Below are 25,565 nucleotides of genomic sequence, written 5' to 3' on the forward strand. Positions count from 1 at the left end.
TGTACAACTATACTGAGAATCCTCCAGATTAAGTTTTTCTTTCGTAAAAGCCTCCTGGTGTGAAAACAGACGTTGATCTACTGAATTTCACTGCACATCTTCTCCATCTTCTCAAACAGGATTTAGCGATTGTGCAACATAAACCGTAGCAAGGAGGCAATTAGAACCGTCAAATTTTTGGAGTACAGGTCCCCTACCTTATAAATGAATTGCGGGAATGTCTTCATGTAAACACAGGAGATAATTTCGTGAAACCGACTTCATGTGTTTTTCGCTCAGGTCACCGGTTTTTCATTTACATGTCGCCCCTAACCTTTGAACAGCAAGAAGAAGATACAACCAGAGCATCACAGTAGAGCGGTTTCCAGGTAGCCCACAGCTGCCAAACGTGAGCATATCAGACGATGAGAGGGAAATTCTGAATCTCGAACGCTCTCGCATTCATTACACATCCCGACGTTATTCCGGAAGCGCCTTGGAAGTTCAACTGTATGGCAGAGCTGGGGACGCTTTCTTGGTTCGTATGAGTATCAGAGAAAGTCCGACACATACTTTCACCGGTTATCCTGAACTTTCAAATCCTCAAATACATTCCGTGTGTTTGGTCGATGGGACCAGGTAAGCCAATGAATGCAGTTTCTCAACAGTCCTAATATCAGTGTCACACGTGAGTTGCTGATGTTGATGGTGGACTTTGAAAATTCAGCTTATCTCCTCTCCTGGGATAACCTCAGCCAAAAAATATATCAGTGTCCTGACCCACAGTCTGCAGTCTTGACAAAATGTTCATCTAAATAACCATGAAATTTCTGAACAATTTCCTACAGTTAACTGCTCAGAACTTTAAGCCCTCGAAGAAAAATTACACTTTTCTATTCTTGGAGGCACGTTCGTTGTTTCTGAATGCATACCTTACTGGAATAAAAGTCTTACAGTATAATATCCATACAACTGAAGCTCATTCGAATCAACAGCATTGATCAGGAAGAATTTTGAGGTCGTTGACTGGACGAATTGCAAACTAAGGTAAGCTAGATTTCTCATCAAGGCGTGCGATAATTGAGTCACTTCAGCGCAAAAAAGGGATTCATTTAACGTTAGTGCTTTGCTGTTTGCAGAAAGGTGCTCCAAACCTGGGATTTACATTCACGTCTACCAAAAAAGTACCGGGATCCAAAAACGGAAGAATGAAAGCTTGTAAAATCAACCGTGTCACATCTCTGTACGTGCTCAGGACTAAATTGTGTTCATTCAGACATACTTTCACATCTTTATTTTAACCCTGAGTGTAAAATGCGGCAAAGTGGTGCTCAGCTTCTGTCTCTCCACTAGTCCCCTTGGCGACTTGCGAAAATGAGAAGACGCGTTATTCACCCGGATTCGTTATTTTTGGGAGGCTTTTTAAAAGGTTTTTTACTTTAAGGTTATACGACTAAAAGGATTGCTGAAAGCTCTCCAACAATCCAGTTTTCATCTTTCTCAATGTTCATCAGATAGACACAGTCACCGCTTTTCTATCGGCTATATTTCCTATTCGGATAACAAGCTGTAACAGAATGGTGAGGTACACTCATGAGAAGATCAAGTCAGCGGTAAGCGTGGATGAGCCGTATTCCAGCTGAATCTCTCCTTAACTGAACATGCCGCGCAAGGAACACGTCGGTCCGATGTCATATGGTTACTAAAACGATAGTCCACGAGCGGATTCTTGGGCCTAATAGGGCAGATGCAGCCCACCTGCCTAACTTTATACCTGAAGACCAGCGGGCCGAAATAACAGGAATACGGGAAGATCGAATATCCAAATAAACTCTTCTGAGATATTATGGTGAAGTGGAACGTCCTGGTTAAGAACTATCTGGAATCACTGCTTATTTATCCACGAAAAACTATGGGAATTCATCTCGGAGTATTTCTCAATACTCTGGAGTTTTTTCACTTCTGTGTGGCGCGGTATTAGTTGTCCAAGGGTGTGCCATATGTGGACAGTGCAAGTCCGTCTGGAATAATAATCTGTGGACCAACAGTAATGTCTCAGTCCAGCGCAATATGCTGGGGACATTACCAGCGTACATTTCTCGACCAGCCAGGGCAAAGTTCCAAAGTGTTCTTTGAAATAAATACAGGAATACGTAGCAGAAATACCAAAAAGAGACAGTGGGAACAAAAGTAAAATTAAGATAGTATACCGCATGTGCTGTCCAAATGATCGAAGCTCTACCTTCGTTTTCACTCTCGTTCTTTCCAGCATTTTCTTTGCTTGTAACAGAAATAAAGCTCACAAAATTTGCACACATCTGGGAAGACATAAAGTTGCGTAGTATGAAACCGACCGGTGGAACCAGAGAGCGACAGAGTATTGACTTACTACAGATCGTTACCTTTATAAAACGTAGTGAACCGTATGCAGCTCTGTCTTTTAAGTGTGCTCTTTGAGCTAACCTGTCTACTGATGGACGTTGTTCGGTCCTCGCTAAGAAACTGACCGAGTGCATTCAGGAAAAACACCCAACCCATGACTTTTAAATTATCAGGTCCTCCTTAACGAACGCGGCCGATTACACAAGTAGCTGAATAACCAGTCGGCCCTACATGGTCGTGTAGTCACGCGCGCTCTCCAGAGTACTTCCGAAATGATGCTCACACTATTTCCATGAGACAAACCCTCCAGCTCACTGCAGGCCTGGGAGGGCACGATGTATTTAGGTTACCGGAATTCTGCTTACTCATGAGTAGCAAAAATTCACCGTTGTTTTGGCAGCTCTCGTGTCGTCGATCTAGGATTGGAGATCAAAATCAGCGATGGAATTTTCTGAAATGGTAAAGTAACAGCAATAATCGCCTTTGACTAACGCAAATTCCAACTGGGATAGGTTCATCAGTGTGTGCGGTTCCGTGGGAGAATTACATGTTTGTATCCCTGATTTTCCCGTGAAGTATTTGGAGTCAAAGAGTTCAGAGGATTTTGAAAATCCACTGGCTAATGAAATGGGAACGAGACAGTTGCGGGAAAGACTAACATATAAAAGTGAGCAGAGTTCAATAATTCAGAAATGAACTCTTTACTCCGGTTCCTACAAATTCAAATCGGGCTAATTTTTTCTATTCTAGTGATACCTTGGAAATTCGCTGGGCGGCTGCATTGTCTGATGATATGCAGCCTCAGTACTGCGTGTCAATCAACGCTGAAGAGAATCTTTACTACCAGTGCACAGCATACGCAAGGCTAAATGCCACTATTCTGAGACAATACGGAACTATGGATCGCCCAGCGTCTTTCGGGAAGACTGAACAGTTGAGACCGCGCACAATTAATAATTTCGTTTACACTTGTCTACCCAATAAAACTTTGCAAGTGAGTTTCTAAGCTTGACGGTGGATTGTACGACCAGGCTTCCATCTGGGTAGAAGTAGAGTTGACTTCGTTTTTAAATCTGACACTTCGTGAGAGAGTTGCATCGCTTCAACTGTCTGTATCAAATTTGACCTTTACTGAAATATTTTATCATTTCAAAAATTTTTCATCTCGTCAGTAGACGTAGGGGATCGAATTCAAGACGCCATCGTCAGATTCGAAAAGTTAGCTTATACCTAAGTCAATGAACTCGTTTTCTTATTGTTATAGCCTCATATCAGTCTGCAGATTTTGAATTTCTTGCCCCGTAGAAACCTGACGGAACAAGAAGGGAATTTAAGTAAAATGTGATTCGTGGATGCCTTAATTTCTTTTTTTCTCTCTAGGTCCCCACAGAATCTTCCACCGTAATAAGCGGTTATCATACATCCTTTCTATGCTCATCAGTCGTATAAAGTAACAATTAGCACTAAGATGACGTGGAAAAAAATAATAATGATAGAGTTGATCGTGACATTTTGTGGCCAGTTAAGTGATCACTTTGTCCAAATATCTTTCCGTTTCAAGGCCTAAATTTGTCAAGGTCCTATCATGCAATTTTCTTCATACCAGCTAAAGCGACCTTATTCAGTCATTCCAAACGGACGTTCAAGCTTCTTTTCTTGTACTGATCTGCACAAAAATTGGTAAACTGGCTGATAAGCTGTACACACCAACTAATGTGCTATAATACCGTGTTTTTCAAGGGCCTTAGAGCGCATTTAATAGTCACTCAGATCATGCGAAAAGTTGCGCTTAAGTTAACACTATTGCCGAAGTGAACCAATCGCCCCAACGGCTGAACCTATTATCCACAAATGTTCAGTGATAACGACATACAATAAGTTCTAGGCGGATCGTTTTTACATCATACAGTGCTTTTACAACAAAGCCAATAGATTACTATCTTGTACTTACTGAGAATGTGTGAGAAACGTTCATTGGCTACACAATTCTTCTATCCAGGTCAGATTGCCGCACACACTTGCGCTGAATTTGTCTCGACTTGGAAAAGACGCATCCGCAAAGCTGTTCGTCAATGTCTACGCTGTGAACACCAGAGTGTCTTTAAGTACGGCATATGCCGTTCGAGTGCTCGATAGGCCGGTGGAGCGCTGTGGTTCTGTTCGACCTGTGGACGTCATGAAAGTGCACAGTCTACCATCGTTCCATAAAATCCGATGGGCAACGGACATTGAGTTTGAACTTCCCGCCAGTGTAAGGCAGTTCGAAGCATTTTATCAAACGTGCAAAATTCCCGGTGATTTTACAGCAAAGCCAATTTCAGTCCAGTTGTATCACATTCGGGAGTAAGTCCACAACAGTGTACCATCCAGCCAAACCTTGTCCTGTCACTTGACCACTGTTGTGCTACTATGTAAATAAACAACACTTGAAGTGCAAATTATCAGAGGAAACAAGTTGATATTGATTGCCCTGTGCGATCTAATGAAAATTTGCTTATCACTGTACTGTGCTTGAATGAAGTGAATAAACACTTGGCTAAATTCGATTGATTTTAAAAAAGTAATTTTCCTGGCTCTTATTTGCCTTCGCACAGGTACTTTTGATGAAAATTATTGCGAATTGATTATTGACACTTTATTGCGTTGTAGCTTTATTTAAGGATGACGCGTTCTCATTTATTTTCACTCCTGTTTCACTAATCTTACTATCTTCCTGCAGGCTATTTTGGTCAGTCCGTGTTTACCGAGAACGAAATACTATGTAATTTCCTGAGCTTCAGTAGATCTGTCAAATTATTACTGATTCTTGAAGCTTACTTGAAGAATTGATTATCCGCGGTCTCGTGAATGAGGTTGTCCCAGTACAAATAAGCTAGAAAAATAGCTGATCATTCAGGGTTTGTTCTTTGACTGCTGTTCATTGACGAGATCGGGGGAGCTGTGCATTGAAGGCAATAGTTTGGATGCATGAGCGCTATTGAGTGCTCAACTAGACAATGTCTCACGATATTTGTAACAATTGATGTGTCCAGTCTCGGGGTCTCCATACAGAGAGAAGTAAACGACCAATGTAGATGAGTTCCCTTGCAATGGTCTTCGCTTTTAAGTCAATGTTTGACATCCTCTGGCTCGTCTAAAAAGCTTGCGTTGTTGTACGAGGTGGAATATACGAGAAAGTCGGTCAACTAGCATACGGAGCACGTTAAACAGCAAGCATAACCTAAGGATTCCGATTGTTCCTCGATAAGTCATCCGAAAACCATTCGATGTACTTAATCATTGGTGATTCGATGCTCCCACTAGATCCGAAAACATCGACAGTCAAACACTCAAAGATTTTAACCCCCTCCGCACGTGGCTGTCAAATTTCTGACTCGCATAACAACATGGAGTGCACCCCAGCAGTGTAAACTCGATCCTTGGCAAATAATTGATATCATGCTCACGCCACTGATGATGTAGGTTCACAAAGCTGCTCTGGCCACCCTATTTAGGTGGAAACATCTTCTTTGGGTACACAACTTGGATTGATAAAGTTGACCGTATATTCAAATTTGTCTACCACCTCAGTCGGCTCATCAGCAAGCATGAGTTTAGGGTTCGTGGCCACCTAGACTGGCAGTAGTACCTTACACTTTGCAGGTGTGGGGCGCATGTCAAACCGTGAGGCGGAATTGTTTAGATTATTTAAAATTCTTTGCACTACCACGGCGTCAGTTCCAAGAAGAGCTATGTCGTCTGCTTATTTGATATCTGTGAACGAATCCATTTACTGTGGACAGTTGAACTGACTCAGATGAATACTATCGAGCTAAGGCAGTTTTATGACAGTGGGTTGGCATGGTTCTTGCTGATTTACGAGATGTGAACAAAGTTGTGCGCCCCAGAAGGAATGGCAGTCTCGGACTATGGCTCACCACCGGTGGCTGATGGCCATGTGATCCAACTGCATCCACGATCGATTTGCACTTGATAACCTCAAGGTTATGCGATGAGAATGTTTACGCTGAAGATTCCTACTCGCCAAAAACAACTGATTATCAACAAATAACTGGAGGAGTCACCCACCATTCTCTGTGCAACGAGTATCGACTCCGAATCAACCACGCACATACGACTCCCCGGGGCATTCATGTCACCCGCAGAGATTACAGTGTCGTTGCTTCTTGCTTGACGAATAAGCTCTCAATAGAAAGTATCCTTCTTAGCGTCAGAACTGCCGTCCGTTGTGGCATATGCCGACGCCACATACAGGCGCCGTTTTATATGTGGAGAAGCACTGGGCTTTATTGAGCTGGATAACCGGAAGGCGCAAAGACTACTGTTCATTGGGATCCAATTTACCAAAGCGCATTCAGCTCTGGGGTTGACTGCAACTCCCACACCATATATTCCATGAGTCATCGCTTCTGGATCACCGGACATACGAGCGGAGAATTGCGAAGAAGCCAAGCGGTTTTTCCAAAGGCTGCAGTATAGTCTTGAAGAATCTGCTAAGATTTGGCTTACAAGATGTCAGCTGTAAAGCGCAGATGTGGTCAGTCCTGAGAAGTTATGCGTTTTGCGTTCTGTTGCAACTGACTCATCATTAGGACACCGATTGCGCTCTCAACCAGGACTCCTCATTAGTTTATTGGTGCATTGTTGATGATGACCATAATACAAACCAGAAGGTGTATGCACTAATAAAAGTCTACTCTGGTTGACAGTAGTTTACAGAAGCGATTTGCAGCATGTATAAATTAAAGGCAATATAAAATGTGGAGCAAGTCAAAAGGGAACTTATCGTACGTGAGAGTCCCTTGGTGAAAGTCCGGACAGCGGGAACGTGTTTCCTCCTCCGTCTGGCTGCTACACGTATTCCATAATTGTCCGTAGACTTGGAGTATTTGGCTGACCCCTTGCTCCCTGCACGCGCGCGAGTCTGTGTCCTGACTGGGTTCGGTTTCCCTTTATGTAGGTCCCAGTGCGTGTACGTCGGCGCGTCGGCACATATGTAGTTGCTACGCTGACTAGGCGGTGCAGTCAATCGATATCCGATGAATCAACTTAATGTGACGTGATTGTAGGCATGAAAAAACAAGTCTCGTGATTCAGTGAGCGACTGTGAGCTGAACAGTCAAGTATGTGGGTGGCCGGGTAGCTACAAGTTTTCCAACCCATATTATTGACAAAAAAGAAACAAACCAACCACGAAAATGAACGCGTTGTCCCCAAGAGTAGGATTACTGTCTCTACTTGCTTGTCCTGTCACCAAAACCAACCACATTTTTTCGCTAAACTGCAATAAAACCCCAAATCACATGTGACAAAGGCTCACGACCTTGTCACTCTGTCATAGGGACGCATGCACAAAGACCTAACACTTTTCGTTTCGCTTCGCATACTCTCCCTTCACTTGATAAATATTTTATTTGGTGTCTTGAACACCAAGGGTCAGTTGGTTACCAATACAAAGTTTCCGTCTTTTTTAGTTGTGTAAAATATCTGTGACTTCCATATTACACCGGATTGCAGAACACGAATGACGGACTGCAGTGATCTTCCGGGAGCATCTCTCGTAAATTAGATTGTAAGAGTAATCAAGATGAGATGAGTGGAACTAAGGAACAACCGTAACCCTGATGATTACAAACACGAAATAGTGCTTCTTTATGGGACTTCAGGCATAACTGAGGTTGCTCAGTCTGTTCAATAACTAACAGTTAGATTAGTAAATAGCTGTAGGTTAACGATCTCGATGAAGTTCCTTACACCCGTTTCCATGGTAAAGTTTAGTGTTCGTTTTTAGTACTTTTCACTAATTGATGTCCGCCTGAGGGAACCTGCATGCAGTAATATTATCTTCAACAACAATTAGCTGAATTGAGTTCCAAATAAGAATTTCTGACTTTCACATACGTATCTGTTCACGAATCCCAAAATAATTGTGAATGTAACTATTTTTGCCTTTAGAGACTCAATAAATCCCACTGCTTCTACGTTTTAGCAGTGATTATTTGCGAATTACTCTGCATTCTTCTGGACTGCTTCTGTCGAAACTACTCAGAAGTAAGCGCGGAATAGTGACATTTTGAAAAAAAGTAAAATATTTGGTGACTGTTCTTTTATGCCCACAACATACAAGAAAATCCTTTTGTATTCGACGTCACCTTCGCTTTTCCTGTCAGGACACCTCCTCAAAGAATTGAAGTTTGCAGACAACCAATAGTAGATAGTCGGATTCATGCCATATGTAGCCAAAACCACACTGGTGGCTACTACCTTCTACAAGTGAAGGAACCGGCAGGCATTAATCACAGCCAAGAAAGTGGCCGATTCTACCTCCGTCAGCCCAACACTTATGGAGGGATTCTTCGTCCTGCAAACACGGGTAGGTGATTTTGTCAATGGTTTTCTTTCTTTCAAACCAGCTATTCAACGCGATAGAAAAATATTCGGTTTATGGTGTTTATGCGCAAGCTGAGAAATCAGCATTTGGGGTAACTTTAGATACCTCAGAGTTCGTATGACAAGCATAGATAACGTGAGTTGTTGGACATAAGCTGACTGGACGTAATTTCCAAACCGATTCAACACTGTGCAAGTGTATAGAGTCAATATAATGTACGGTGGACAAATCTTTCTAACTGGGTGGGTTTTGGTTGCCTCAATAGTGCGCCATCATATAGTCAATGTTCACCTGGAGGTATAAGACCTGTCTTGGAATGAGGTAATGAAAGTCTGAAAGTATTTAAACCTAAATGAAGATGTTGGTATTTTGGAACGCCGCTGTAAGAGTTTGCAGGATGCTGATGTTTGAAAGCACTGTCGAAGATAGTCGAGTAAATTTGAGAGTTGGCGGGGATTCGAAGAGCAATATAGCCCAGTTTCAACTGACAGTCAAATTGAAGAGAAGCTGCTCAGCCAACTGGGTTGCGAAAATTATTAGCTTTGAACTACTAACTATGAAGAGTAGGCAGATTCACCACTCATTGCACTATAGAATTATCAATTGGGAAATGACACCGAAAGCTTTGTGCGCTTTCGCAGATTTTTACTATATTTGCCAGCCTTCAGACATAGTGGAGGAAGCAAATCTACTCTCCAGAAGGATTGATTTTCCCTCATGATCTCTCTGAGGAAGTGAGCAATATTCATTAAAATTAGCTCCTTGTTTGGAACCAGCATCCACTGACAGGCCCCCGTAAAGACAAAACGCCTATTCTCTTTATCACTAAGTAGCGCAAACTTCACGAGATGGAATATTTCACAACGAATGCACCATCTAAACACACAGTAGAAAATTTCGTTTGCAACTGACTAGTCCATTCGAAATTCGGCAGTGATGGTGCCATTTTTCTCCACAGAATTCTCTACCCGAATAACACGTGTGCTGACCAATTCGACGAGTGAACCTTACCTAAAATCGCCCGACTCCATAACAATAAAGCCCTTCTATGTCATATCAGCAGCAGCCTCTAGATGGCGAGAGAATAACCTCACTCACATGGTGAAGCGAGGGATTGGAAACTTACTGAGGTTACGCAGACGCAAGCGACAACGACTGTTGAGGCATGCATCTCACATTCCATTTTTTCCCACTTCAACAACGAGTCATCTGGATGGATTAGGTATCGGTATTGACTGCCAAGGTCCACAAGTATACGCAAGACTGAGAATACACTCAAGTTCACAGTACTACTGGATTTATACAACTCCAATTCCGTTCTGGATGATGAAAAGGCGGAGAGATTGGCTATTTGCAAGGTTGAACAATATGGTGAGTAATGTAGAGTTCTGTTTAGATTTTTTATATACCCCCCAGGCCCTTTGGTGGTAACTGGATATCGGAGCCATCGTAAAAGGGAACGTGTTCTGATTGCTTGACCGAAAAGGAGCTTGAGAAACTTGTAACCCAAAAAACGAAGCTTTCATTGAATCCGTCGTTGACTAGATTTGAGTACGGACTAAAATTGTATGAGGCAATTGCGCTTACTTTGGACGATTGGTGGTACATTGAGGATAACAACGTCAGCAGGCTATGTGTTTCGGAAAGCCTCATCAAGGCTCGCCCTATCAGGCGCCCTGGTGGCATCCGTCTATTGAAAGCGCATTTGGTGGTTCTATGGTCAGTACTTGAAACTAGCCAGTGTGACAGAAGCACCAAGAAAAACAACCTTGGAGATCCGTTAGGATGTAGGAACGGGAAGCCTCTGCATGGTGGAATACGTCGTATTCGAGAGTATCACTTCAGAATTTTATTTAAGCACAGAATTATACCACATATTTGGGGTCGATATCGACTAAGCAAGCTCCTGTATTGATGTTCACTTGAAGCAGTATTTTGGTAGAGCTTCACGTGCACAAGACTCTAATTCCGAGATACAAGGAGGAACGTAAGCTTTGACAAAACCACTACCATGACTATGACTGTTCTCTTTTACAAACCCCATTCCTGATCGCGTCATTTTCATCGGAGGAGAGAACACAGTATCCGTTAGACTAAACAAGATTTATAAGACATTTTTGATAAGAACGTCCGCCCCGGAATAACAGCCAACCTAACCCGACCTGCTTTCTGTGCTGGTTTACCACCGACTACCAGCAATGTAAACGTTGCCATGAACGGCACGCATTTTGAAGAGTATGGAGAAATCTTAGAAACAGAGCTGAAATTTATACCTGGAAAGCCAAGGATTAGATGACGACTAACTGTGTTTGCTGTTGTCCACTGCCCCTCAATTAATACCATTATGTTTGCCGTCATTCTCCCCTACACACTGCTCCACCCTTTCTTACTTGTTTAAAACTCGCAACCAAATGCAACCAAAGTTTGGTAAATTTCTTTATTTACCATCATTGTTATCAAACTTACTAACGGCAGTCTACTTGGATACCATTTCTTCCCACTGCTCCTACGTATTTATCCACTTTTCGATCAAGACTACACCACTGGCAGCAATTTTTAGTTTCATTTTAGGGGATACTGTGGATAAGTAACCCGTAGGGGTTGTATACACACAAGATCAAATAAAAATTTCTGTTAGATCTTCCGTTTCTATTAACTGATTACACGACTGATGTATGCAACAGTCCCCCAAAGAAACACCTCTTGGGTGGTACCCGTTGCGGCGTGTGATACCTCCGGTCCAATCTGTGTTCTGTACCAGACTGGTGAGCATTGGAGCTATTTAGGGAAAATACTATTAGTGCACAGGTAGTGATAGCCATAATACAAATCAGAAGGTGAATGTGCACTAATAGAAGTTTTTAACATGGTTGCGACACGTATAAAAATGAATACAATGCGAAATGGGAGCAAGTCAATAAAGGAACTTATCGTATGTGAGAGTCCCTTGGTGAAAGTCCGGACGGCAGTAACGTGTTTCCTCCGCAGTTCGGCTGCTACACGTGTTCCATGATTGTCCGTGGACTTGTGGAGAGGTTGACGTCCTGCTCCCTGCGCGCGCGCGAGTCTGTGCGTTTTGACTGTGTTGTCCTTCCTATATATAGGAAAGTTTGATGTGTGCATAAAATATGAATCGTTCCGTGCGTACTAAACAGGAACTGACTTGTAGTTGGTCAAGGTTGCGGGTGGAACGGCGTTTGTCACGTGACTTGTGTGATTGTGTAGCAGGTAAGTCGTGGGATCTAGTAAACACCCATGTACTGGACAAATTAAGTGAAGTTGGTTGAGGGGACATGGAAATGTCCGCTACAATACACAGATTTAGGCTGCCAGGACCGATAGTGATCGTGATGCTAGCACGTAGGCTGAGCACCATGTGGATTATAATACGGGAACCCCAACACAAAGCTTGAGACACAATCCCATACCACAACAGCATCTGTTAACCAATCAGGTGTCACAATGATTTGTTCTGACTGTATTTGATTCGTTCTCTTGTTATAATTTCGAATAAACAAATCCTTGACAAAGGTTATCCGTGGTAATCGAAACGTCGAAGCCTTACTCAATTTAAGACCATGTTTTGACAAAAACTTTTCGGTAACCTTGAAATTTATTTTTGGCAAACTGTTTAGTGTTGTTAGACTGGATTTATCTACAAATATGAGTACAATTCACCCTGTACTGAATGTTTCCATTGTTTTCTGAAAGAGGAACCTGATGGTTTGAGGTGAATTCCATGTTAACTGAAGGCATCTCCCTTTATCTTCGAATACCGTGTAATTTTTCTCGTTTTCCAAAGTAAATATGTTGTTGGTCCTCAGATCCATCTAATTACTAATTAGACCTTGGTGTTGGTCACCCTAACCAACAGCGTTATATGGAATTAGGTGCACTTTGTGTCCATTTCCGTCTAAAACTCAGCTGACTCCAACGGTGACTTTTCCAATAACCAGGTTCTGCAACATATACCTCAGGCCCAACTCCGGTGGTAAAACAGTGACGAATTAACTATCTACCCAAACCCAAAAGGTCACCTATTTCTTTGATGTCCGGTCAATATATGAATGCGCCAGCCACCAAGTAATAAGGAAAGCTGAATTGGTACAAGCTTGTATGTGGTGTGACGAGAAAGTTAGTTTTGATGTTCTTCGATACGACATGATGCGAAGCTCAACAGTTATCGTGTGGTCCATTTAAGTTGGTAGGTTATGCGCAGTTAGTTATACGAAATCGGTTCGTCCTCCCAGAGTAGTCATTCGCCGTAGTACGAAGCAGCAAATTTGGTACCTTGTGGTTTGAAACTCATTGAATTCAGAATCTGAGCAAGCCGCCTGTTAATAGTAACCGTCGGCATACTGTTCTTACACATTTCACCCAAAGAGCCAAGCAAACAGTCGTCACATGTCACAAAACAGATGCGGCAACAATCTCAACCCAAACAGCTCGTGAGTCCAGTCTGAACACTATGGGAAGTTTAGGTCACTAGGGCGTGATATTATTAGAATGCCTCATGGAGATTTCAGCTGCCATTGTGGAAATCAAATGTGTGATCAAATGTGATCAGACACCATTCTTCAGTTACACTGTGAAACTTTGGGCAAGATGACCTTTTGAAATTTTCAAGCAAATAGCTCACAGATCACAGGCTGATTGGCTAGTTCGTAGGAATTTATGAACGAATTTACGTTTATTTTTATCCTATCAGTGATCCGTGGTGGGAGGTGACTGTCTGAAACTCACATGAAAGATAGTTGTCGTGGGAGGATGAATACGTTGGATAGCGAAGGTGATAAAGAACGAACAATTTTTTTAAAATTTGGTTCAGTGGGCAAAGTGGTTGTCCTTATGACAATCCGTACAAATTTGATAAGATATTTTACTTCATATTTATAATAAGACGGAGAAAGAGATCATTTTTTCAGCTTTTCAAAGTGAAATGATTTTCTACCATTTGTTCCTATTTTAGACAGACCATTGTGCTTATCCCAGTGCATACTACTCAGTAATTACGAACAACACCTGGCGAGGAATGAAATGCCTCTCAGCTGAAGGTCAAGAAGAACTACGATTTCTCATTCCTGCTTACGATCACGTTAATGATCCACCCTATCATTTGATCACCATTTACATTGCCCATAGGAAGGACGTGCACGGGGAACGAAAAGAACTTCTGGCTCAAGAACTCTTCGATGCCTGTAGACTTCATGCATCCAACTGTTACAGGAACAAGACTGATAGTCCATGTGCCCTGAGATCCTACGGAATGTCCGATGATCCCAAGTACACTTATCGATTGATAAGGACGCAGCATCAGGTTGGGACACAATGTTGGTCAATTTGAAGTCATGATTGAGTTCAATTTCCAAAGCATGTTCTCTCGAAACGCCGCATGCATTCCACATTGTATGAATCCGAAACCAGGGAACACACATCATCCGGCTGTACAGCACCTCGTCCATCAAAAACGACTCTCGCCCAGTTATCCTAGTGTCTCCATTGCATTTAACAGTCCTCCATCTTTATGGACCTCATGTCTTCAGGCCTCCACCCTACATAAATTTGAACACCATCCCATTTCCTTTTCTCTCCCTTTTGTACAAAGACTTTTCTGATATTTTGCAGACTCCTCGTTCAGAAAGTTATCCTTCTCCAACTGATTCCAAACCATTTCCGTGCATTACGTTTGTCTTGTTTTTCCTTAATGCAAGATATCTATCTGTTTTTCTCAACAATCTCATCAAAACGAACCGATACACAGGCACACACCCGAACAAATTTGTCCTTTATGTGATCATCTATTTTTTTTTAACCTGAGCAAAACCGATAACTTGAATTTGTTGTCTTTCCATTCAGCTGTTCATCCACCGAAAGTTCGGTTACCTTAGAAAGAATCCGCGGTGTTCCGTTAGGTGTTGTACGTTCAGTGTTTACGGACATTTGTACATTAGGAGTTGCACTAATAATGATGGCATTGTATTTTTCTGGAGCATCTGGGATTCATTCCGATGACAAGTTGCAGGAGGCGGAGCACGAACCTAACATAGATTATGGTCTCACCTGTTTTCGAGCGTGGACATTTCAAAGTTGGAGCAAAATTAACTAGAAAATCTGAGACAGATCAAAGTTATGTGGCGTAAGTCGCCTTGTATGTGCAAAATCTGCACGAGGTTAATCAAAAATGGTAATTAAACACAGAGTTTTGAATGAATATACTGGGACTTTTTACAACCAGCTGTGAAGTTTTATATGAGTTTTTTCACCAAACTGCCATAAATATTCTGTCACCATTACGTTCTCGACACCAAATGCCTTTCAGAAGCATGGTGCACATAGTCAGTGTAAACCTTTCATGATACCCCAGTTGTTTTCAATGGAAACCGAACACAGCATTAGTCAGTCAGTAAAGTACTTCGGAGTTTTCAGTCCCTTCCTTGGTTAAGCGGTATTCATGGATAGGCTAAGATGATGAAAGAAAAGCTCTCCAACTCAATCCAAGTGTAAGCGTGACACAGAACATTTGTTGACAGTAATCAAATTGGATCCAGCGTTTTGATCTCCACATTTTGTTGCAGACTGACGCTTTATTCCAACAGGGGAAGCATCAAGATTTGGCCGTTTTGGAACTCACTGCGTTTTGATGTCGTCATGTTTTTAGTAAAGCAGTCTATTTGTGCAGTCCAGACCAAGCATTCTGACCTTCCAATGAATCCCAGAATTTCATTCTTTCGGTTTCGTTCAGCCGAAACCACACACACAGTTTTCTTTTTCATCATATTTTGCGGGCTCGGAAATGTGCATATTAGGTGTATTCTGGTGACACAGGTTTATTAGGCCGAATAGCCTCTTCACGCGCACTGTTAAGTTAAATTCAAGAAAACAGTTTACATCCTTCAGATACCCTGGCATAGATCACATCACGATTATTGGAACAACATTCCCAAGGTTTGATGTTCTCTATAGCTTTTGACGCTTTATCGTTTCCCACTCATCCACTCATACATTAGCAGGACATGCTTGATAATGATCGCCCAAAGAATACAAGAGCATTCAGGTTAATTTTCATTGATCCGGTAATTATCATTACTAATCCGAACAATAAGAGATGCCACATCTTGATTGCCTTTTCAAAACCCAGACTGATTCGTTTGTTCATAGCACACTGCACTTACATTTGGGGTTAATGAAAGAGTCAGTACATTCATTAGAACGGAGGTTATAAAGTGGGACTGCGAACGCACTCCATCGAGCCTTGCTTCACATGGGCTGGAACCATTTATTATTTTTTCCAATAGAACAAGAGCCTGTCCAATAAGGCCCCGCGTATTTTAAACGTAGAATTGACTTAGAGGTCAAGCTGAAGTGGGTATCACAACAGACAGTCAAACTGGACGATTATTTGATTGCTGGTCTGAAAGGTAGAGTGGTTGATGTGTACGCAAACTTATTGTCTAGGTTAGTATTTAATCACAATCAATTCAATCACTTTTCATACCCTGATCGTTTCGGACTTCCACAAACGGATTTTTATTGCTTCAGTCCTATACGGAACTGTCACCTGGATGTCCATACGCTTTCTTCAACACTCAGCTGGCGCGCTTCCATACACACAGTTGTGAAGGCAGTTGATGCGTACTAAAAGCAATAACTTGATTTGCTAGTGCAATAGGACTTCGAAATCGTCAGGTAAACTGGATGTATTAGGGAAAATGATCGTATAATGAAGGGACCAGATTCTATAGAAGTTCGGGAAAGGCCATGTGAAAGGCCATGTCTAAACAATTTTTTAAAATGTAACCGGGGATTTGAATGACAAATGAAACAAATCCAGCATTGGACAGTAAAATGTGTGGTTGGTATGTGGTTATCCACAATCTATCTTCCACAGCACATGCTGGAAAATGCCGAGTAAAATTGGTAAGATCTAGTCAACAGGTGGTCGTGCTATGTGGACTTTGTGACTGCAGGACGAGTTGTGCTTCATCCTGTACAAGTGCAAGTTAATCACAATACTGATTGATGTGGCCGAACAGGCAAGATTCCAAACTACTAACCGGGAGGTACCAGTTCCTAGTATCCCACTACCGACGATTCCCAGTAAGGATGGAACGGCTGTGCGGTGCTTATCGGCATTTCAACACAGATTGGCTTCAATTATTGAAGGAAATCTCAACTGAGAACCACCACATCTTCTCAAACTACAAACAAAATGAGTAAGCCCCGTGCGAAGTGCAAAGCGTCATTGTGGTCATTGTGGGTGCAGTAAACTAAGGTTTATTTGCTCATTGAAAAAGCTGGAATATTGATATGTTTCCGTGCTAATCCTACAGAAGAAAATTCTTCTCGAAGATTACAGAAGGCATAGACCGTTTATTTAAGTAGTCTTGGGATATTGCTGACAAAATCGAATGATCATCACAACATGTTTTGCTGTTATTTTGAGTTTTGGGACATGGGTACTGATCCCTTTCTATTTCTGGAAAATGTTTCATTCATTGGATTTTACAGGATCCCAACCAAAGTTGGCAATATGGATTAGAACCGATAAGGAAACATCTCTTGGTTTGGCATTGAGCAAACTTTTTCATAGATAGCCCATCAATGTGTTTTGCACTGCCTCCGAAGTTCAATCAGAGTATGTTGACCAACGATCTAAATATTTTCCGAAAAGCTGAACGACGCAGTGGAGTATCAAAATCTTCAAAGCTTGAAAAGTCTAGCCTAATAATATTAACCGTCAGAGCCAAAAAAACATAAAGGCTATTTGGAATGATTGCATGGGAAACACGTTTGGTTATCGTGAGAAGATATACGGTAACTCATGATTTTCTCAGCCATAACACTGCATTCGGCAGTGTCAGTGATTTAAATAAGTTTACTCCATCAGCTAGGATAAAATCCACGAGCTGCAGCCTTGAGGTGGTTTCGGAAGGGAGACAGATCTAAGGTCAAACCGATCTAAAGAATAAAACGTACTTGTAGATTACCATTAGCTGCAATTTTTTCTGTTCCAAGCCACATACTTGTTGGTAGGAGCAGCGGGCCCACTGAATGAACAGTTCTAATGTCACCTTTGAGTGTCTGATGGCTCTGTAATAAGAATTTATTTATATTGGCCTTGTTCATAGAAATATTCTGGTTTCTGCCTGTTCTCAAATAAGAGCAGTTTTTCAGTCACACTATGCTATGCAAACACGTAGGCATTATCCTCTGAAAACGTTACCCTTACTTCTTTTTGTCGAAAAAAATTTGGAAGGTACTGCCCAATGGTAGAGGGCCTGTTTTATCAGAATCAAACAAGCCTTCCCGAGTATAGCTTTTGTCTAACAATCTCTCCGATAATATGATATATGTCTTGGAATTACCAGCTCTGCACCAGAACACTTATTTGATTTTCAACTCATCACATCTGCGTTATTTTGAAGTACCTATAGCGAATCTTGGTGCTTTCTAGCGAGTGGAGATCATCTCGTCGTCTTGTCCTACTACTCATAATAGGTAGCAATATGAAACGATTTCGCTGCTTCCAAATCTATGTCTAATCAGGCCACAAAATTCATATTTGTGCATGGTAGCTTGAAGAGGCTGCTTTTGATAGTCGAATATTAAGGGGACACAAAGTTCTACACCCAGTGATAAAGCATGAACATGTGTAGGCACTTCGAAAAGACCAAAATTAGGCCCCGTCTCCATCCAGTTTTACATTTTTCTTCACAACAACGCGGTTAAAAACGTGCTTTACGGCAGCAAAGCCTCAGTGTTGAACACTCATTATGTGCCACTGATGATGATGACGAAATATGAAATGAACCATTCATGCACCTACTTGGATATGTTGGAAAGGTAAGATGAGGTTTCTTATCGAAGGTTTTTAAACACCCGAAGTTTTTCCCATGTCATGGACCTCAGACTCCATCTATATTTTCCGTAATATCGCCTTAAGTCCGGCAGTAAATGACTGCCCCTAAACCGCTGTTTTTTTTTACCGTATTCAGTGCTCGACAATCATCACTCTTTTGTATCTAGAAGGAATGACGCTCCTCTTTGATTTTGATATACTCCCTGACCTAATTTAAGCAGGAGAATTTGCCAAAGGCCTTAGAGAATGTATAAACCAGAAATTCACATAGAATTGTCAATAAGACCGTAAAGGTTTAAACTGCTTTATTTCGAAAGTAACACTTGTGGGTCTTGGTAGAGATCACAAATTCAAACTGAAACCAAACACTAAATTTAGCAGAATGGAAAAATTCAAGCTTAAAGGTCAAAAAATCTGAAAACGTTCAACAGATCTGGCGCCCGTGGAACGGTCAGTTTCATTTGATTAAAATAACACATCCGTATCCTGTAAACTCACACTCAATTTCTAGCATACAGAGAGAAAGTTTTTAAACTAGAACACTGAAAGTGACGTGGAGTTCCACTCCAAAACTTTGACTAAACAATCGTGTAGCGGACCGGATTATAGACATGTTGCCAGTTGAAAAAATAGGGTTCATTGAAAAGCGACAACTGCTGACGGTAGGTATAGGGCGCAGTGTACTGGAATTGGTAAGCCGGATGAATATAAGGATGTGTTTGTGAATGAACCGACGAATAGTGGTGCATGCTATACGTATCGTTCGGTTGCAAGCCCATTCCTTCTTGAGGGTACGAGTGGTAACATATTCGTCTGCTACTCTTGCCTGGGAGCAGCTGATGTTCGTTGGTTTTTGAGTTTGTGTCCAGACTGGGTGACATACGTTTTGAAGCTGGCCGACTGGCAGATGTTAACGGGATAAACAAATAATTGTCACGTATGCAAGGGGTTAACATAACTGGAATGCTCACCCCGATCGGCTAATTCAATCAACAACTACTTACGCCTGGATCCAATAACCAGTTATTTGGATCACCATAGTCTGAAGGTTATGAAATATAACCCGCGAAAATTGCAGACGGACAAGATGTGAACTCAACAGGTTGTCCACATGTCACAAAATGCCGAAGTGAATGTGGGCGTTGCTTGCAGTAGTGTACGACATCAATCACGTTTTCGGTGAAAATGTGAGACACATTGAAATAAAAGGACCCTGTTTCACGTAAAACGCCGCCGACTGCATCCATATTTGTTGAATTGTGCCCACGTATAGGGGGCGTTTTCTAATCATATTAGCAAGCGCAACGTACACCTGAAGCTTTGCTTCACTGAACCCTGGTCCGACGTTAGACTTACAAAAATTAGATTAGTCGGCAATGGTCGACGCACACAATTCACCTCCGTGTGATGTGCAGTGGGACAAATATGACTTTCTGATTCCTAAGGAAGATGCAAAATTAATCCGCAGGTGATATGGTACTCCGGCTAAACAGTCGCACCGAATAAGTTCAGTTGGTACTATCCAGAACGTGCTTCAAAAATCAGTAAATAACAGATACTGATCAACTAAGCTCTATCGACGGTATGATAATTCGCAGTCTCTGAAAGGATTTCATTGGAAAAAACCACAAAATTTACACGAAAACAATGTTGGGCAACATAAAAAAAGTTTTGCAATATATCACCTGAAAGATGGTCCAACAAACTATCAACTAATGGATACGAACTTGTCAAATGCTACGGAACCGTTCAACAGTGGCACCTATTCCGCACGTAGCGCCATGCACCTCCAAAGGGGCATGAGAGTTAACGTGCCTAAGTCTATCCAAGCTGTCATGATGATAAGTCCAACCAAATTAGTATTGCGCCTCAAACCCGAGCAGAAAATTTTACACAACCCTGTCTGACCTGTTCAACTTGCACAAAAGTAATTCGTTGTCAGTTTTGTCCGACCGATGACTGAGAGAAACGCTTGCAAAAGGGCTTCTGGTATCGTACAGGCAGGGCGCATTCAATGATCTTTACTCTCACATAGTCTCTTCATTTGGCTCCTTTCAGTATACTTCCGATATTTTGCTAGCCATGCTAAGTAACTTCTACGACTCTACACGCTGCATTCTTCTGATGGAAATGTTTAGGCGAAAACGAAGGATTAAGCTGGTCCAATGAACCGGTTTGTCCAGACAATGACATCTGGAGCACGGGAATACCAGAGCTCAAATGTGGTGCAGTGTCACTAGTTGTGTTTTTTGACATAGCTCGACCACTTGGGACTCACTGAGTCGAGCAGGTATCTCTCATCCTATGTAAAGCAGTATCTTATAGGATCCATCCTAGAGTTCAGTTTTGAATAAAACAGGGCCCAACCTTTGAAACGCGCCCCCCCCGGGACCAGTCTAAACAACGTTTTCGTTATTTTGACTGGTCTCTTTTCTTGAAGTTGTACGCAATGAGACATGCTTTTCTTACCTAGTAATTGGAAGACCGACATTTTCAAAGTCAACTCACATAGTGCCGATTGGAATGACGTTTCAAAGTTGTTTTGAATAAAAGGTACACTTAATCTCACATATATCACCATGAAACAAGCATTCTGATGTGGTGTCTTATCAAACAGCATAATGCGATACACAATGTAATATCGTGTCACATTTCTGTCCATGTAAGTGCATCTACCGATATCATTTTAATGGAATTTATGGTCACTGTAGCCAATAGCTGTATTATCCAATTTATAAAAGGACTTGTGCCTTTGTATCCATCAGTTGGTACCCACACCGTGAAAAGCGTGTAAATCAGGGGTTTTCAAGTGGATATCTAATATTATCACTCTATATAAATTGTCAAAACCGTAGACTTCAATACAGGGTGGCATGTACCTAAAGCCCGGTTGACCCGTCTGCTCTCTTCCTGGAAGCAGCACTTTTAGAAGTTGGTCTATTGCTTTTTCTATCGAGGGAAATCTCACCGGCTCAGATAGTATTCGCTGAGATGGAAATTTTGGTTGTAAACGTTTCACCACCAACAGAGATGAAATACTCAGTGCGTGATAAGTTAGTGGTACTTGTCATTGCCCTGTTGTGTGTGTGTGTAGGTATGTAGGCCTGTTCATCGACGCAACACGATGCACTGATGCTGTGGACTCGGTCGGGGACGAAAAGTTTGCAAACAAACTACCCGGTTATGCGAACAGGACGACATCCATTTATCCTATTTCTTATAGTGAAATAGTTAAGATACAGTCATTTTACCTCCTTTTTGAAAACACATTCCATTTAAAACACCCTCGAGACACAGCTTTGTGCCCGTTGCTGAATGCTCGGTCTCAGTGTGGTCACTGCCACTCATAAGCCGTGAACATGACTCAAAGTCACACAGTCACCACAGTTTCGTCCACCTACAAAGGGCGGATTTGCATTAGACTGTGCATAAAGGGTAGAAAATGAAAGTAGTACACTGCAACTGAGGTGCTAGTCGTAATTTGACCGTGAGCCCAGCTTTTAGTGGTGCTTGAGGAGAGAAAACATGCATTGAAGACTGTAATTTAGACAAGAATGTCATCATGTATGCAACTGTATCATATCTGTTGGTACATTTAATAGCTTACATTGATAGCCCTAGTGGCCTCATCAAGATAGACAGTACCACTAACGTGAATGCGTACGCTGGTTGTCAGTTCATGCTTTGATATCAAGTCGCCTGACCATAACTGGCCCATTAACCTCCTGTACACGACTAGATAAAGGGCGAATTGGTGGATTCCAATCACCCCATCCACCTATTCTGATGCCTGTTCTCCGAAAACTAATTGGTGCATTACTAATTAGGTGTTCCCAGCAAACACGAGATTTGGTTCTCAGACAGCAGAATACTTCCGGTGCCACCCAGCTGAACTGGTGCAGGTTTCCAAGTAAATGAAACAGCCAACCGACCCTAATCGACTCTTCGGTAACATCTAAAACTTTCCGGGTGTGACACTCACAGAAAATCGCTCGACGGATTAACAAAGGATAGTTTATTATTGTTGCATGCATGAAGAGCCCAAACTGAGAATATTTACATAGCTTGCATACAGAGTATCGAAAAGCCGTCAAATTAGTGAACCTTTACAAGTGTGGAATCCTCAAAGAAACCTTCCAGGAAGAGCAAATAAACAGTGGCATTGATTTCACTCTCCCTACTTATCTCATGCCTGATATCTTAGCATCCAAAAGAATGTTTTTGTCTAGGTTTCAGATAGTTTCCTCTAGAAGAGTCACTTTGCTTTGGATCAATCTAACACATTATCAGACCTGAATCATACGCAGTAACCGTGGCTTACAAAATTCCATCCGAGAAGGGCCTTCGCATCAAAATGAGCTGCTAATCGATCCAAAATTAACTTTGTTTTTCGGGTACATTGTTAGGTGCTGTGTTTCAGCAGATCTAGCTCACCTTCCCTCGATTCCGCTGCTCAGACGATCAAAGAACGAGTGCTGTTTATCATACACCCTGATCTGGTCGGTTGTGCTTGGGATACTTTCTTTCATCCGTTGCATGTCATCATAGTTCACAGTGTCTCCACTGCACCGAGTACGGACTGACTGGTGAGCTGCTGCATATAATGAAAAAAGAAACAAAGTTCCTTATTACCTCATTAAGAAACTGTGGAAAATAGGGTTGAAAATTTTACCGTATTTAAACTGAAAATCAACCGAATGCAGTGAAATTGAATGTTCTTAACAAAGGTTCTGTTTGGGTCCTAGTTTCACAAGTTCTCATACCGAATTTCCTCACGTGCTACATTATTCTGCCCCTTGGTTAATAATGAAAGTAACCACTGTGAACTCCTGGATGCTTGGAATTATTGAGCAGAATGTCAGAGTGGCCTGGAGCAAATAAGCATGTATGTTCTTCGAATCATTGTCTTAAACCTCGCGTGTCTTCTCAGGAGGAAGTAAAGGTTTGGGGAGAACAAAAGCCAGACTTGCAGCAAGACTGGTTCTTACCAGTGCTATGCTCGGGGCATAAGTATGTATTGAAAGACAGGGTTAAAACTATCGCTGCGACTGGTTAGGCTCATGGAACTTCCTGATATAGGAAATCACTCATACAAAACCTCAAGGGTCGTATGATTACAATGCGGGCTGAAGAACAGCCCTACCACCTATACATTAAGTGTGTTAATCATAAGAAAAATTTCTGGTTTTTGAGCGGTTACCTGAAAATGACAAAGCACCTTCAGCACTCTGACATCGTCTGTCGGATGCGCACAGTTTCAGTGATCGAACTGAGTGTTCCAAATTGCTGTCAGAAAAATAGTGTGCAAATTCATCAGTTAGGTTGAACAAAGGAATGAAAGTTTGGTATTTATGCAAATAAAGCGTGTCTTCAAGACTACAGTGTCAGATGTGGGTTGACAGGTTTACATTGACAGGAGTTTTATCCAAAGCCAGTATGACAGACCGCAGTTGGCACTCAGTTGATTGTACCCTACTACGTAAATTCTTTATGCTGAACTCTTATTGACAGCGGTAGTCTGGACCAAAAACAGACGGTACGCATACTCTACAGCATGACTGAAGCAGTCGTTCTAACGAAAGGTTTTACCTCCGTGAACGCCCCGGTCTTGCACTACGTCTTCTCTGTGGTACTCCCTTTCGGTGAAACTCTGTTGAACCCATTCCCGGTTGGGACTGGCGGTCGCCGTTTGCTGAAACCAAAAAAAGTGCTTCCCACTTAAGGAATAGCAACTTACCCCAGGTAGAGTCGACCGTGCTTTTCTCAGCCGGAAAAGAAATGTCTGCATTGGCCTTCTGATCAATGCGAACTATGGCAGGATCATGTCTAAATAATGAAAGAAAACAATCTTTTTACAATGGTTGCAGGCTGGCGTGGAACTTTATTAAAGCTACTCTTACTCTGATAAGACTGAAAATTTTGAAAAATTGGTGTAAGTATCGCTAACAGTTAGCCAGTTCGCGATAGAAGTTAAATCTCGTCAAGGTTTCTGTGATCAGCCAAGATGCAATATACTTCTTGTTTTGTGAGGAAAACCTACTGAAAAAAACACCTGAAAATACAGTGTTGTCAAAAAATAAACCGCGAATTTTGTACATAATTTGAAGATTCATCAATGGAAAAGGTTGTAGTATTATGTCTATATTACAAGTGTTCCCACAACTCACTTTAGGTTACCATTGAGCGCCCAGCAGTTGTATCCAGTGTTCATAATGAATGGACGGGAATTCACTCGTACAATTGCGTCATCATGAGCGGGAGTGATTGTACGCCTGACTTTGAAGGAGAGTTGAACATCCTCTATATCACCACCCCGAAATATGACATAGTCAAAGCTGTTAGAACGGATGTTGACTGGTCCTTCTGTGGGAGAGTCGGATAGGTGAACTGTGGGAATAAATGACGCCGTGGTCTTGAAGAACTACGTACCCCTTTTCAGCGTCACAGTTGAATGTTCCGTATCAATACTATGCAGAAGTCCAGTATACTCAATTCCTGCACGAGACTTAATCTTCACACAGTTTTCATAAATTGCTTCCATCTGTGATGACAGCTGCAAGAAGACAATAAAGCCGACAAATCCCGAGTGAATCTGCTGGTCGGTTGCACTTATACTGAGATAAATTCGTAGCTAGACCATAAAAATGATGACAAGTGACAGTATAGGCGTTTAATCATTGCGGTTAGCCCAGCAGTATTCACACCTGACTCCTAAGTCCCATGATTTCCAGTTGAATTTCGATCATACCTGAGCATGGTCGCTACTGGATATCGAGTCTGTCCAGTTAGCTTTAGCCAAACACTGAGTTCTCTGCCAAAAAGAACCTTCCGCCGATAAAAAGGATTCCTATCCTGAAAGGATCACAGTAACATTCCCACAAACCGCGGATAAGTGAAAAATTACCCATCGGAAAAGTTCGAAATTCCATCTTTTCCATCTTTGAAGGGTCACCG

At 41.9% G+C, this 25,565-nt stretch overlaps 2 protein-coding genes across 2 annotated transcripts; one reads left to right on the forward strand and one right to left on the reverse strand.

Moving 5' to 3' along the window:
- Positions 1-323: 323 nt before the first annotated feature.
- On the forward strand, positions 324-14,856 carry T265_14257 (hypothetical protein; the record flags this gene model as incomplete). Its single annotated transcript, XM_009172807.1, has 7 exons — positions 324-618; positions 3,112-3,355; positions 4,361-4,704; positions 8,532-8,734; positions 9,711-10,123; positions 13,722-14,082; positions 14,680-14,856. Coding segments are annotated over 7 exons (2,034 nt in total), but the record flags the coding sequence as incomplete, so codon positions are not given.
- A 4,203-nt stretch (positions 14,857-19,059) lies between these two features.
- T265_07304 (hypothetical protein) lies at positions 19,060-25,242 on the reverse strand (the record flags this gene model as incomplete). Its single annotated transcript, XM_009172791.1, has 7 exons — positions 19,060-19,511; positions 23,046-23,205; positions 23,830-23,897; positions 24,201-24,303; positions 24,349-24,437; positions 24,779-24,998; positions 25,041-25,242. The coding sequence occupies 7 exons, from the start codon at positions 25,150-25,152 to the stop codon at positions 19,190-19,192; spliced, it is 1,074 nt and encodes a 357-aa protein (XP_009171055.1).
- Positions 25,243-25,565: the final 323 nt, after the last annotated feature.

The sequence above is a fragment of the Opisthorchis viverrini genome (assembly GCF_000715545.1).
Source record: "Opisthorchis viverrini unplaced genomic scaffold opera_v5_165, whole genome shotgun sequence".
In the NCBI taxonomy this organism is placed as follows: domain Eukaryota; kingdom Metazoa; phylum Platyhelminthes; class Trematoda; order Opisthorchiida; family Opisthorchiidae; genus Opisthorchis; species Opisthorchis viverrini.